We start from the raw sequence: 13,625 nt of genomic DNA, 5'->3' as shown, positions 1-13,625 counted from the left end.
AACCCAGTACGATCGACCAGTACCTACACATGTGTATTCGGTTATAATACTCCAACCTGAGTAATGATACCGACGGAGTGATCGTTCAGGTATATCTTAAGTTGATGATCCTTCTTCACTAACTACTTTGGGTACAATAACAATCTGACAAGCGGGTCTGTCTACCTTGCGATAATGCCTCCCTGCAGAACCTGTACTCCACTTTCCGGGGCTGATCAATCGCAGCCATCTATGAATACGAACACCTCTCTACCAGCAGTACGTATACTATCTACCTACCTACCTTTACCCCCTCTCAAATTTATTCATCACCTCCCAATCAAACAATCCTTTACTCACCGAGTGAGTAGTTCACCGACCCTCCTGGCTGGACCTCCCATCCCCCTAGTCCCACCCTCTACCACGAAGAATGGATCGGCCCCAACTCAAACGGGCAAGTCATCGCCGAGTCCTACGATCTTGAACCAGGCCAGCCGGTAATAGAGGATACCGAGGGATGGCACACTATCTTCAACTCCGGCGATAAGTTCTATCTGTGGGGACGGTTGGGCGATGAGGTTGAGGAGTTTGTGGAGGGGGATATACTTGTGATTGTGGAGGCTATTAGGAGAGATGGGTTGAGGGGGTTGGAGAGGAGGGGTCTTGGTTGATTTATTTTTCATGAATGGGGGGATATATAACTCTGATTGTATCATGATTCATGAGGGTAAGTTAACTTGTTTAAGTGGTTAATAACTATCTATCTCTCTTCTTTGATTGTAGACTGACTGCGCTGGAGAGTGTGAGGGCGAGCTGGCTATTCGCGTACTCTTCAACATCCCATATCATTTGAAGATACCTCACTCACAAAACAAAACAAGACAAAATCTACAAGAACAGAAATCAAGAGAAAGAAGTATAGTTGAGTAAAGCAGTGAAAATGAGTCCGAAAACAGTGACGCATAATGAGAGTAAAACATATATACACCGAGACGCTAAACCTAAATCGATATAATACTTTATTATCCAGTAATTACCAGCACAAATCATACGAATACTATTTATCCGTACTTGTGTATATACCTTACCTGGTAGAAGAAATAGGCTTATTGCGTATGGAGTATAGTACCTAACTATCAGTAACTGTTGGATCAACATATCTCTCTATATACTTAAAACAGGTACTACGTAGATAATGTATCTACTACTTACTATCTAACTTAACAACTAACTACAGTACCTGATCAGCCACACAAGGAGGAACTAACTATCCCAGGCGACTCGTTGATCAAAGAAAGCCGTCATGCTTATGACTTCACGCATAATACCTGCATTATTTATATGCAGTATTATACCCATATCTATATCTTGGACATCTATTCATACCACTCTAGCTCAAGCCGACCTCACCACAACACCGTATACACCTATCCATTACTATACACACATACGGCGGTACTCCGTATCTGACGGCCTTTGGACCATTCAACCAGGAGTAAGCGTAACGAATTATACTAGATACTATGGGTACGTGCAGCGTCACCCATGTGAAGACAATTAATTACTTAGTGCTAGTCCATTGTTTTATATTCGCTGATTTCATTGTATTTATTTACACGCTAGAGTATGTCACGTTAATATCGCAAACCCTTTTCAGAACAACACATCTACATCATTCTCAAGGCCCTTCCATCAGTTTAGAAACCTATATCATCCGTTAGCATCTCCCATCTCAACAAACCCATCTATAGATAAACTCACCCTTCTCGGTATTCCCCTCACCCATACTCTTACTGCTGCTGCTTCCGCTCTGAATAGCACCCATAATGCCATCCATGTACGGCGCGCCGCTCCACTTCTGGTGGGTGAGCACGTCGACGCCGAGCTCCTTCTCGCGCGACTGCACCAGTTTCACATACGCCAGCATGCCTTCGTCTCTGAAGGCGCGGGACAGTTCCGTTGTGATGGTTGCGTTGGTGTGAAGGCCGGCCAGGGAGATGAGTTGCAGGACGAATCTACAGTTAATTAGCTGCCGTTCGATTTGATAGGGAGAGAAGAGATAGAGGGGGGGGGGGGAGGGGGTACCCATGCTGAGCCAGATCCCAAATGAATGACTTCAGGGTCTCCTCGGTAAAGCCCTGGCCCATCCAGTTGAACGACGGGCTCAGGTTGTATACCAGCTTCTTGCCCGGGAAGGCGCTGCGGACTTCACCGGCCAGCTTGCCCGCCTTGGCGACGTCCGGATCGCCCGTCTCCACCCACAGGAGGTCGGCGTAGGGGGCGAACTCGCGGGCGCGCTTGGTGGCGGCCGGGAAGCCAGCCTTGTAGTGGTAGAAGCCTTCGCGGGTGCGCGGGCTGTCGCAGGACCAGACAACGGGCGTCTTCGAGTAGTCGTTGGCGAGGACGCGGCGGCGCGAGATGGACAGGTCGCGGTGCTCCTGGACGTGCTTCTTGTAGGCGTCGCGGGCGGCCTGGGGGGCGCCCTCTGCTTCGAGGTGGGCGTCGACAGCTAACGCTATTAGTATGGGCGGTTGGAGTAATTGCGTAGCTTACGTACCTTGGTCGAACGTGACGAGCTTGTGCTTCTTGACCCAGTCCAGCTCAAAGGCGTCGATCTCTGAAGGGGCAGCGCCCTCCCGCTCCATGGCCTGCAGGGTCTCGGCGAGCGGCTCCACCTCCTCGGTGATACCGAGGATGAACTCGTGGTCGCGCGTGTCGATGGCGCTGCTGATAAGCTTTCCGCTTTCCGAGTCCGTACGCGCGATGACCAGGTTCTCGGCTCCCATCAGGTCCCACTGGAAACGGGTGGCCACCAGACGGTTGATGTGTTCGCTCATGGGGACAAGGACCTTGCCGGCCAAGTGACCGCACTTCTTGCCACCGTGGAGCTGGTCCTCGAAGTGGACGGCGGCGGCACCGTTCTCGGCGAAGAGCTTGGCCAGTTTCAAGACGGCGGAGAGTCCACCGTGTCTGCAAACCGTCAGCACTAGTCACTCATATTAGGTTCTTGAACCAAACATACCCAGTGTCACCATCCGCAATGATCGGCCGCAGGTAGTCCACGTAGGGCGTGGACTTGCGCTGCTCCGACGTGAGCTTCCGTCGGGTGTCCCACTGCTTCCGATCGTGCATGGACTGCGCCTTGAACAGTCGCTGGACCTGGTTGGGGACGGTGTTGTAGGGGTAATCGCCGAAATCGGGAGAAACCTCGTTGGTGGAAGTGAGCAGCGAGGAGCACGCCCAGCCGGAGATGTACAGGACCTCTTGGTTGGGGGCCTGCTGGGTCATCTGCACGGGGTCAATGGCGCCCACTGATGGATGTCAGTATTGGGAATTCGTTCGCTGTTTTTTTATCCTCCCAGTCCGGGGTTACATACTGGTATGCACCGGCTTTCCCTCCGCAGCCCGCTCATTGAGCAGATTGAACAGCTTCCGCGCCATCAACGAGCTGGGGTAGGTCTGCTGCAGCGAGCCGCGCTTGGAGACCACGTCGGCGGCGGTGTACGGACGCTTGATGCCCTCGTACCGCGGGGAGCTCCACCAGGCCTCAACATCCTTCAGCTGCTGCTCGTAGAGGGCATCCTCGGTGGCACCGGCCTTCTCCGCCAGGGGGAGAAGCTGGTAGGAGTCGGAGGGGAGGACGGTCGACACGGGCGGCTGGACGGCCGGGAGCGGTGATGGCGACATCCGCGGATAACCGCTTGTGAAGGAGCGCAGGGCGGCACGAGCAACGGGGATGCGCCGTGGGAGTTGGCGGGGAATGGATCGCAACATTGCGAATGAATTGAATTGAAAGGGAAGTACACCGGGGGAAGAGGTGTGAGAGGAGAGTGGAGGAGAGAAGAAGAGAAGAAGAGAGGGGTGTGACGATGGAGAATAACTAGTCAGCTCAGTTGATTTCCCCAGTATTGTTCAAGTAGGATGACGGCCGATCGCCGCCCCAACCTCGGCCTGAGTGGCGCCGCTTCCCCACGTTCCGTTGGCCCTTATGCCGATTATCGGATGTTCCTCTGGATTTTGTTAATATTATTATACATACCTATAATCTTTTTTATATACTTCTTTCCTATTTTTATTATTATGTTTCATTGTTTTTATGGCGTACTAAAGATCCCCGCCGAGCCTAGACTGTCGGAATGCCGAGCCCAGCCGCACTCCGGATCATGGGGAGCCGTACAATAACACCGTATCGACTTGAGATACGGTCGATTGCTTACTCTAAGGATAGCTACGGAGGATGAGAACAGGCGTGTATGATTCAACTAATTTCAAATTGACTAGTTATGATTGAGGAAATACCATCCTTGTCCGATCGCCAACCCGCTTTGCATCCTGACAGCATTACAACATATCCAGTTCACATAAGCCTCGAACCAACTCCAACTAAAACATCCATCCAGACCATTTCATTTAATAAGAATAGTGCAACGCCCCCGGAAATAGTGGCTCGCGCTTGGTAGGAAAGAAGTAATAATCTTCTTCAAAAACCCGCCAGTTAGCAGTCATCATAAACCGAAAGTCCTCATCTGCAACGATCTGGCACTCCAGTCTATGGCGCGCACTGTTCTGGCCTTGCTGCTGGCACTCCTACACAGGCAGTCAGCGCAAGTCACAAGAGGAATGCATCCATCTTTTGCTAACCTTACTGCAGTACACAATGATGCCGCACTCCGAACACCGCCGCGACGGATCCCCCATCTTCTCACATACATAGCACATGGTGTGGATCGCGAACTGCGCTGGCTAGAGTTGGACGCTGTCGCTCACTTTCAACAGGTCACCTAGTGAGACGGGAAAGATCTGCAATACCTCTCTTATTAGTCTCGCCGTGTCTCAGAGCAGACAAGCATAGTATTCCAGACAGGAGATCTCACCTTTACCCACTCAGTGTCATCAACGGGAACTATCAAAGCCGACTTATAAGTCTCACGCACCGAGTACAGCAGCGCAATAGCATGTCCCGGCACGACCTGCTCAACCGGGAAAGTCTGTTCATACTCCTCGGTTTCGACCTTGACCGGCACAATGCGGCCCACTTTGTCGCGTACCATGATGACCGTTATCTCAGCGGAGCGCATGAACGCTAGAATCTCAGCCAGTAGACACCAGTGGCGGATGGGATCGGCGTCGGGGTCGGGGTCATCTGCCACCTCCTGAAGGTCGTAGTAGGTTATGTCGCACTCGTCCTTTTCGAGACCTGGGGGTGGATCGCCGGGGAGGGTGGTAAATCTGGGGAAGGATTTGGGATGGCGGAGGTTGGCGTAGCTGGGGCCTTGGGCGTAGATGGGGACTGTAATGTTCATTGTGAGGAGGCTTAGGATCTGTGTCGTGGGTTGAGATTTGGAGCTGGGAGATGCGGATGATGCATGTTTGGTTTTGGGAGAAGGAGTTTATATTGTAGTGCGAAGAGGACAACTTGGTAATGGTGAAGTGAGTGATGGATGAGAAGCGGTTCAGTCACTGGGGTGATTCATTCATATATAATGTTACGATTCCTTAAACCAAACCCGGTGATTAGAGTACTCAGTTGCTGTACAGAAGTTAAAAATGAGTACTCCATACATATCCCAATATCAAGATCAAAATCATGCTTAAGTTGTCCTCAATGAAAAATGGTCGTCCGATCTCACATAACAATGCGGATCAACCAATCCATGGATATCTATATGCACCAATAAAGTCACAATATACACAAGAAACTGGTACTAGAACTACAAGTACAAGCCCATCTATAATCACCATCAATCCATGAAGAGGAATGATTATCATGCGAGCCCCACAGTGCAGAACAAGTGTGCGAATGGCTATTGTCTACTGGTGCCAGCAAGTGTGATACATCATGTACAGTCCATGCACCGAAAATATTCTGACTGTATTGCTTGAAGTCTAATTGATGGAAACACATCAAGACGCGCCCACTGCCCCATTCCATCCTGTCATTTTCTATTTGTGGTTTCTCATTGATCAATTTCGCTAAATTGAGATCAATACGTGGTGTCTGAAGCAAGGGATCTCAAGGTCCTTCAGAGCTGGTCATCGTCCCTGTCTGAGCGAAAGGTCTGTGATACTTTACTCCTCACTCTGGTCACTCTTCTCTCGGATCTTTCCCCCTCAGAGATTGTTCATCTTAGCTGACCTGTCTACTGTCTAGTTAGGAAGATTTTGAAATGTGTGGTCTGACAGCGTTTCTCCGACTCGGTGGGAATGATATCCCGCGGAATAGCGAAGATAACGCCCCAGCTCTAAGCAAGCAAATCGACGACAGTCTAGAGCTAGTGAAGCATCGTGGTCCTGATGCACGCGGCCAGTGGCTCAGTGAGGACTTACGAGTGGGTATGTTCAATTGTGACCGTCGTGCTTCATTTTCCACCCAACCAAAGCATACACGCTAAACCACGCCTCCAGGCCTCGGTCACGTCCGCCTCTCCATCATCGATCTCAGCCCCGCGGGAAACCAGCCATTCCACGACTCGGAGAATTCAATCCACGCCATCGTCAATGGAGAGCTCTACGACCACGAGAAGTACCGGGAAGAACTCAGCCAGGAGTACGCGTTCAAAAGCCACAGCGACTGCGAGATTGTCATCGCCCTGTACAAGCACTACGGGATATCGTTTGTCTCAAAGTTGCGGGGAGAGTTCGCCCTCGTTCTTTGGGACGCCGAGCGCCAGTTGCTCTTCTCGGCGCGTGATCGCTACGGGGTCAAGTCGCTGTACTATACTGTTGTCGATGATCGGTTGCTAGTGGCGACAGAGATGAAGTCGCTCTTGCCGTATGGGTGGAAGCCTGAGTGGGATGTCAAGTCTGTCGCTGGGCTGACTTGGGCTTATGGGGATCGAACGTTTTTTAAGGATGTGTATAAGGTGCGTTGATCCTGTGGTCTTTGGTCTATGTTGATGAGTACTGATTGTTGCTTAGGTCGAACCTGGGCAGTATCTGATTAGTAAGGGGTTTGGACCGCCTGAAGTCAAGACGTACTGGGATCTGGAGTACCCTGATAAGGTAGGAGGCTTTATCCCTATTTCCCGTGATATCATGCTTATAGTCCCGACAGAACGGTATTTACCCGGAGACTGAAGAAGAGGTCACTGAGAAAGTGAGAGAACTTCTGCTAGAATCCGTGCAGATCCGTCTTCGTGCAGATGTGGGCGTGGGAATATATCTGAGTGGCGGTTTAGATTCCTCCGCTATTGCCGGCATGGTTGCCAGTCTTATAGAAAAGGGGGAGAATCTAGGAAATGATTCCAGCAGGCGTGTTTCAGATATGAGCTGCTTCACTGTCCAGTTTGATAAAGATAGTGGACTTGACGAGACGGGTGAGTGAGCCTATTTCTCCTGCAGCCATGTCTAACGGGGCTTCCCAGATATCGCAAGACGCACTGCCGAGTGGCTGGGCGTGGACTTTCATTCCGTACACATGGACGAAGAGGCCATTGCTTCCAGGCTCGAAGATGTCGTTTGGCACAGCGAGGCCCCCGTTCCGAATGTGAACGCCGCGGGACGAATGGCAGTAGCAGAGGCTGCCCACGCCAAGGGTCTCAAGGTTATTCTTACCGGTAAGCGAATCTGCGCGAGATGACCACCGCTATAAGACGAAACTCACACCCGGACCAACAGGGGAAGGATCCGACGAGCACTTCTCGGGATATTCAGACTTCATGCTGAACTTTCTCCTTGAGAAAGACCCATCATGGCCATCCGCTATTTTCCCCGAAAGCGATGTTATTGACGCGATGAAGGACCAGGCAGTACAGAGATTGGCTGCCATCTCACACAAGTTCGACCAGAGCTTCGCGAACAACACCCCGGCCCCCACTGCGCGTATGCTTAATCACACAACAATAGCGAGCCGCATGTTTCATGTCTTGGTTTTTCCCTTGGCAGCGTGGGCTCGTGATCTCGCACAGACACCCATGGATACCTCTTTCACGGAGAGTCTGGGCGGACAGACTCTAGATAGAATCATGAACAAGTGGCATCCGCTAAACACTGCATCCTACGTTTGGACAAAGATCATCCTGGCGAATTACATCCTCCGCTATCTTGGCGACAACATCGACATGATCCATCAGATTGAGACGCGGGCTCCCTTCCTTGACCACCATGTGACAGAGTACGCAAATAACATCCCTCCCAGCCTGAAGATGAAGTATGATCCGGTTCAAAAGAGTGTCCGGGAGAAGGAGATCTTGCGGAATGCCATGAAGCCTTTCGTTACTGAGGAGATCTACAACCGCACCAAGCATCCTTTTGTCGGACCATCCAAGTTTAAGGAGGGCGGTCCGATACACAAGATGCTACAGCGTCTCTTGACGGAGGAGAATGTCAAAGAGCTTGGCTTCATGGACTGGGAGAAAACGCAGGATAGTCTCGTCCGCGCGTTCCGTGATGGGGATGCTATGGCGTTTCAGCAAGCACTCGGAACCGCACAATTTGTCGTTCTAGGACGTCGATTCGGGGTAGAGAAAGCTCACCCGCCACATAGCAATAGGGGAATTCAGGTTAGGCAATCTCCTGCGGAGTGACGGTATACATGCGAGCATAAATTTGACACAAAACTCATACTATAACCTAGACATGAACACGAGGAAAGCGGTTATCCCGTCTAGTGTTCACCTGGCTGGATAAAGTGGGATCCGTAGGTGCACTGCAGAAGCTTGACATTCTGATAGGCAGGGCATGTATTTCAATCTCAGCCGTCGGATCAGGTAGACCCACGTGTTGACCAGCAAATCTACAAGTCGGGTGTTTGACCAGTGATAAAACCAGAACAGAGAAAAGATGAAATTAAGTAAATGGTAACAAAGAAAGAGAGAGAGAGACAAATAATAGAAGACATAGAAGGAAGTCAAGCCATGTCATCCACTGATTCCAACCTATGGTCTGTCCATGAGATGAACACCCATAACCATCCCAGGTAGATGCGTGTTGTCCAGTCCAATTTCCAATCCTCTTTCCAATCAGGCGCAAAAGATGAGTAGCCGCCGCTGACGACCATAGCCTTCAATTGCAGCATCACTATGCCCAAGTCATACGGGGCTGGTGGCTGATGAAGCTTGGCCGGAGTCAAAGCTCCATCCAGCCTCGTATTCCTCAGCAGCTCCGGACCAACGGCATGGTCTGTCAGGCAATCAGAATCGATCAGTTCGTCCGTCTCACAACGTGTTTCACACGCTGTGGATGGCAGGATAACAATAAGCAGGGTTCCTCCTGCAAGGTTGATTGAATGCCAGACCAGGCGTCAGACATGTCCATGACCCATCTAGACTGTAGATGAAGACCAATACCCGCCCTGCTGGTACGTGAGATCTCGACCAGTCCCAAACTAGAGGCATGACGAGGAAGGATATAACAGGATTGGTGGATTGAAGAAGAGTAGACATACAGACTGTCAGAATCAACAGCTGAGCTGCAGAAGCCTCCGTCACGTGGGAGAGGCACGAGTCGGACTTCTTCCCGTGGTGGAAACTTTCCCAAGAATAGAACATCCTCCACTTCTTTATAATTCATTCGATATCTGGTTCTGTCCCACTTTGCCCTAGTCTGTTAATTGGCGCGTATTCATGGATTCCTCGGAGGGTTTCTACCAAGAATTCGGAGTTGCAACATGATTTGTGTCGGAGTACTCCGTGGTCAACTGTCCCTCGCATTGCCTGAAGACGATGACATTGGCAATCCCATCATGGGTAAGGTAAGGATGTCACGATGGCTACCTTACCTAATAGAATCGGCGAGCTGATCGAATGGGAACGCGGAGGAATTCCTCACCTTTCTCCCCCCCTCCCAAAGCTACCATCCTCCTTGGTGGCGTCTCCCACTTCATCTCATTGACTGCCTTCGAGTCCATCCCGTGAGTGAGACTGACAATTCCGCCTCCCATCCATGGTCCTTCCTGGTGGTGTCAAAGTCAAGAGGGTAGATTCAGGCAGAGAAAAGAAAAGCAAAAAGCAACTACAGCTCATCCGTCCATTTCTTGCCTCGTCCTGCAGGTCTCCTCCTCGCCCCTCCATCCATGATCAAATAATGCATAAAAGAGACCCAGTCCGTCTCCGACCTGACACAGTTTTCACACTACCGATGGAAACCCGGGGTCTTGTCCGGCCCAGTCCAGACCAGTCGCATCCCACCTGAGCTCGAGCCTACCGAAGGATCGGCGAATTTCCGGCCTCCAACTCGCTGCAGCAGTTTCCGCAGTTGACGGGGTTAGCGCCAGTCTTATCACGCCCATGACGCCCTTCCCCTCACCGTTGAGCTCGCTCTCGGATCACCAACAGATTATCGGGCGATTTATCTATCTATCGCTTAGGGCGTCGTCGTGGATCAACGGCTCCCCCTCACTGTATATTCTTATCTCTTCCATCGTTGGCTCGATCGTTGCGAATTAAATAAGAAAAGAAAAGAAAGGAACAGGGACAAGAACGCCCCTCACACCTCACTATTCTTTGTCCTTCTCACCGCCATCTTTTGCTTTTTTTGGGAGCCAAAAAAGAATTTCTTTTTTTTTATTTAATTTCCTGCTCTCTCAGACCCCTTGCACACTACTTGTATAGTATTGAGCCCAATTCCATGTCTCCTCGCACGCTGACGGTACCGATGTCATCGCTTCACAATTGGGAATGGAGAACATCAAGATCCCGTCCCCGTCCGCTATCCTAGACCCCCTTCCTCCTTTGGCTTCGTCTTCCAGAAAGCTTTCTCTGTCCGCCTCTACTTCTACCCGGAAAACGGCTTCGAGCCAAGCCCCGGTTAGTGGGGTAACTAACAAGCCGAAACAGTCCAAAAGTAGGAATGGTATGTCATGTCAACTCCGTCCTTTGTTAGAAGAAGCTATGGAGGAGAGCTAATCGCTTTGTTCAGGTTGCATAACCTGCAAAACTAAACGGCTGAAATGCGATGAGTCCAAGCCCACGTGCTTGCAGTGTAAGAAACGCAATGTGGAATGTGGAGGATACAAGAAAGACTTCAAATGGCGCCCTTTTGAAGAGACAAACGTTGCTGGCAAGGTTGCGACTGCGAAACCTCAAAGAAGTTAGCTCACCAATCTAAGTATCGCGGAGCCCTGGTCACTGACCGTCTATCTAGCTACCTCATCACGGTGCGGCAATGGCAATATCAGTCTATCGACAGCGCAACCAACGAGACTAGCATCGGTAAATCAACCCCGTGCGGCAAAACCGAGCCACTTGAGGCGATTGTCTGCATCCACGCATGGACGTGTACCTGGATTGGAGGGCTCCCGTGGCCACTCCAAGCGACATTCGGTTGCGCAAGATAGCTTCCCATTCCCGGCAGATGGCCTTGACGACCCCAGGTTAGGTAGCTTTAAAGATGATGCCCCTATTCCGCTGCTGCCGGAGATCATCCCATCAGACCCGTGCCCATGGCTATCGAATCTATCGCCCCCGGGTGTGGAGCTCGGGATGAGTTCTGACCAGAGCACCCTAGGCAGCTCCGCGGAAGAAAGCACCCCAGCATCAGAAAGCTTCAGTTTTTCTGCCCTCCTCGAAGGAGAGCACGATGACATCGATGAGATCATCCGACAGTCTGCCGCACCCGCGACCCTGGATACTCCTACAACGGATCTTACTTCGACTGTCTCCACGATGCCTACAGTCCCGAGCTTCCTTACGGAACCAATCTTCAGCACCGGTAGCCCAGAGCTTCTGGTAATCCAGTTCGATCGGTTCACCTGTGGGATCCTCTCCGTGAAGGATGGGGTCCATGAAAATCCTTGGCGGACCTTGGTCTGGCCACTCGCCAAGGACACCCCGGCCCTATACCATGCCATCTTTGCTCTGGCCGCGTTCCACTCCAGCAAGCAGAATCCAGCGCAGCGAGTCCACGGGGTAGATCACATGCGACAAAGCATCACCCACATGGTCCAAGATATCCAGAACATGAGGGCCGATGCCGCGTTAGCCACGAGCTTAGCCCTTGCCTTCGCCGATACCTGGGACCAACACACTCGCACATGCATCCAGCACTTGCGAGGGGCGAAAGCCTTAGTCTCACAGGTGGTCCGATACGGACTACAAAGCGGCATCACCGGGCAAGATCTCGAGCGGGTCCGATTCCTCTACAACACCTGGCTATACATGGACGTAATTGCGCACCTCACCTCGCGGGAGGGCTGCGGGGACCAAAACGTGAACGTCTCCATCCTCCAACACCCGCGGGACGCGGTGCACGAGATCGATCCCCTGATGGGGTGTGCCACCACTCTATTCCCACTAATCGACCGCGTGGCACGACTCATCCAGCGCGCCCGCAAGATGCAGTCAAACTCCATCTCTCTCGTCTCACATGCCATCGAGCTGAAACGGCTCGTCGAGCAATGGGAGCCTCCAGCGTGGTTCGAGCCACCGGAAGACCCAACCTCCGAAGTCCAGCACAGTATCCAGATCGCGCACGCTTACCGCTGGGCGACACTACTATACCTCCACCAGGCCGTTCCGGAGATGCCGTCCGAGCCGGCCTCTGACCTCGCTAAACGCGTTCTCATCCTGCTGGCGACTGTGCCGCCGAGCTCGCGGACGACCATCATCCAAATGTTCCCGCTGTTAGCAGCCGGGTGTGAGACCGACCAAGAGGAAGACCGGCAGTGGGTGCTAAATCGATGGACGGCCGTGCAGTCCCGCCTGATGCTAGGCTCTATAGATCGGTGTATTGAGGTTGTGCGAGAGGTGTGGGCTCGTCGCGATGCGTTCGAGGCAGAGAAGCAGCGACGACAGTTCTGCATTTCCGGGCGTGCAAGCTTCTCTGCGTGCGATGGTCTTGGGAAGGACGGGCTCTCGTACGGAAGCTTATCTACTGCTGATGACTGGGCTTCTGTTAGAAGTGCAGTGGGCAGCAGCTCCCGGCGAAACTCGGTTGCATCCCCATTGGAAAATATCGAGTTTGAGAAAACAATACGCGGCCGCTTACACTGGCTTACTGTGATGCGAGAATGGGGGTGGGAAGGTATGGAAACACATTTCTTCTTTTTCCCTCGCGCCTGAAGTACTCCCAATTCACTGGCAAAGCACATAACTAACTCGAGACAGTCTTTCTTGGATGAACAAAATTCACAACTAGGATATGAGGACCTGTGAAAATGACACCAAAATGACCACTTCCAACCGTAACTTTGGAAGGCGAGCCAGCACTTCACCACCCACAGTCCAAGTACCATCACCCACCTAGCGCCGTTCGTCATCATCTTCCGGCCCTGATGTTTGACACTTGCCACCAAAACAACGCCGAAAATAGCTCCCTTTTACAGTCCCGCCCAGGCGCCCTCGCTTTTCACCCTGCCTAGCCAGGCGCCTATAACATGTCTCTTCCCCACCCTCTCTCACGTTCTCCCAGTCATCTCCTCATCTCCGAACCCCAGTGGGGTTGTTTTCGGTGCGGGTTGGGTCGGGTTTCAAGGGGGGTTGCCCCTAATCCGGCCGCGGTTTGGGGGCTGGCTTCAGGATGCGCCCCGAACCCGCACCCGGCCGGATTGGGGCGGATTCTGGGGGTCTCCCCAACAATATGACTTGCTTTAGATATTTGTTATTTTCGAAAATAAAATATATAATAACAAGTACAACTGATGATACCCTTATATTATAGATTTATATCTGCAAAAGTGGTAAAGTTATCAAACTTTAAAGTTGGTAATT

The 13,625-nt window shown here is 51.6% G+C and overlaps 6 protein-coding genes across 6 annotated transcripts; 3 read left to right on the top strand and 3 right to left on the bottom strand.

The window, feature by feature from the left end:
• The first annotated feature begins 150 nt into the window (after positions 1-150).
• Positions 151-722, top strand: P168DRAFT_329249 (uncharacterized protein). The gene is made up of 2 exons (XM_024841445.1): positions 151-258; positions 351-722. Exons 1-2 carry the CDS (start codon positions 175-177, stop codon positions 648-650), a joined length of 384 nt encoding a protein of 127 aa, XP_024690898.1. The 5' UTR covers positions 151-174; the 3' UTR covers positions 651-722.
• Positions 723-1,570: 848 nt separating this feature from the next.
• On the bottom strand, positions 1,571-3,823 carry P168DRAFT_257570 (methylisocitrate lyase ICL2). Its single transcript, XM_024834560.1, has 6 exons — positions 3,357-3,823; positions 3,002-3,290; positions 2,537-2,949; positions 2,065-2,488; positions 1,741-1,994; positions 1,571-1,684 (listed from the first exon to the last, which is right to left on the bottom strand). The coding sequence occupies exons 1-6, from the start codon at positions 3,751-3,753 to the stop codon at positions 1,677-1,679; spliced, it is 1,785 nt and encodes a 594-aa protein (XP_024690897.1). The 5' UTR covers positions 3,754-3,823; the 3' UTR covers positions 1,571-1,676.
• A 566-nt stretch (positions 3,824-4,389) lies between these two features.
• Positions 4,390-5,282, bottom strand: P168DRAFT_320848 (uncharacterized protein; the record flags this gene model as incomplete). The annotated part of the gene is made up of 2 exons (XM_024840401.1): positions 4,390-4,566; positions 4,854-5,282. The coding sequence occupies 2 exons, from the start codon at positions 5,280-5,282 to the stop codon at positions 4,390-4,392; spliced, it is 606 nt and encodes a 201-aa protein (XP_024690896.1).
• An 864-nt stretch (positions 5,283-6,146) lies between these two features.
• P168DRAFT_333750 (asparagine synthetase B family protein) lies at positions 6,147-8,812 on the top strand (the record flags this gene model as incomplete). Its single annotated transcript, XM_024841683.1, has 6 exons — positions 6,147-6,312; positions 6,385-6,842; positions 6,898-6,981; positions 7,034-7,295; positions 7,344-7,535; positions 7,597-8,812. 6 exons carry the CDS (start codon positions 6,147-6,149, stop codon positions 8,502-8,504), a joined length of 2,070 nt encoding a protein of 689 aa, XP_024690895.1. The 3' UTR covers positions 8,505-8,812.
• On the bottom strand, positions 8,666-9,894 carry P168DRAFT_44570 (uncharacterized protein). Its single transcript, XM_024841952.1, has 4 exons — positions 9,748-9,894; positions 9,567-9,632; positions 9,267-9,510; positions 8,666-9,189 (listed from the first exon to the last, which is right to left on the bottom strand). Exons 2-4 carry the CDS (start codon positions 9,627-9,629, stop codon positions 8,828-8,830), a joined length of 669 nt encoding a protein of 222 aa, XP_024690894.1. The 5' UTR covers positions 9,630-9,632; positions 9,748-9,894; the 3' UTR covers positions 8,666-8,827.
• Positions 9,895-10,353: 459 nt separating this feature from the next.
• P168DRAFT_44536 (Zn(II)2Cys6 transcription factor) lies at positions 10,354-13,164 on the top strand. The gene is made up of 4 exons (XM_024841951.1): positions 10,354-10,770; positions 10,837-11,007; positions 11,062-12,939; positions 13,023-13,164. The coding sequence occupies exons 1-4, from the start codon at positions 10,596-10,598 to the stop codon at positions 13,034-13,036; spliced, it is 2,238 nt and encodes a 745-aa protein (XP_024690893.1). The 5' UTR covers positions 10,354-10,595; the 3' UTR covers positions 13,037-13,164.
• Positions 13,165-13,625: the final 461 nt, after the last annotated feature.

This window comes from Aspergillus campestris (genome assembly GCF_002847485.1).
Source record: "Aspergillus campestris IBT 28561 chromosome Unknown P168scaffold_10, whole genome shotgun sequence".
In the NCBI taxonomy this organism is placed as follows: domain Eukaryota; kingdom Fungi; phylum Ascomycota; class Eurotiomycetes; order Eurotiales; family Aspergillaceae; genus Aspergillus; species Aspergillus campestris.
Note: the sequence above shows the minus strand (reverse complement) of the source record. Positions and strands in the feature narration are given on the sequence as shown.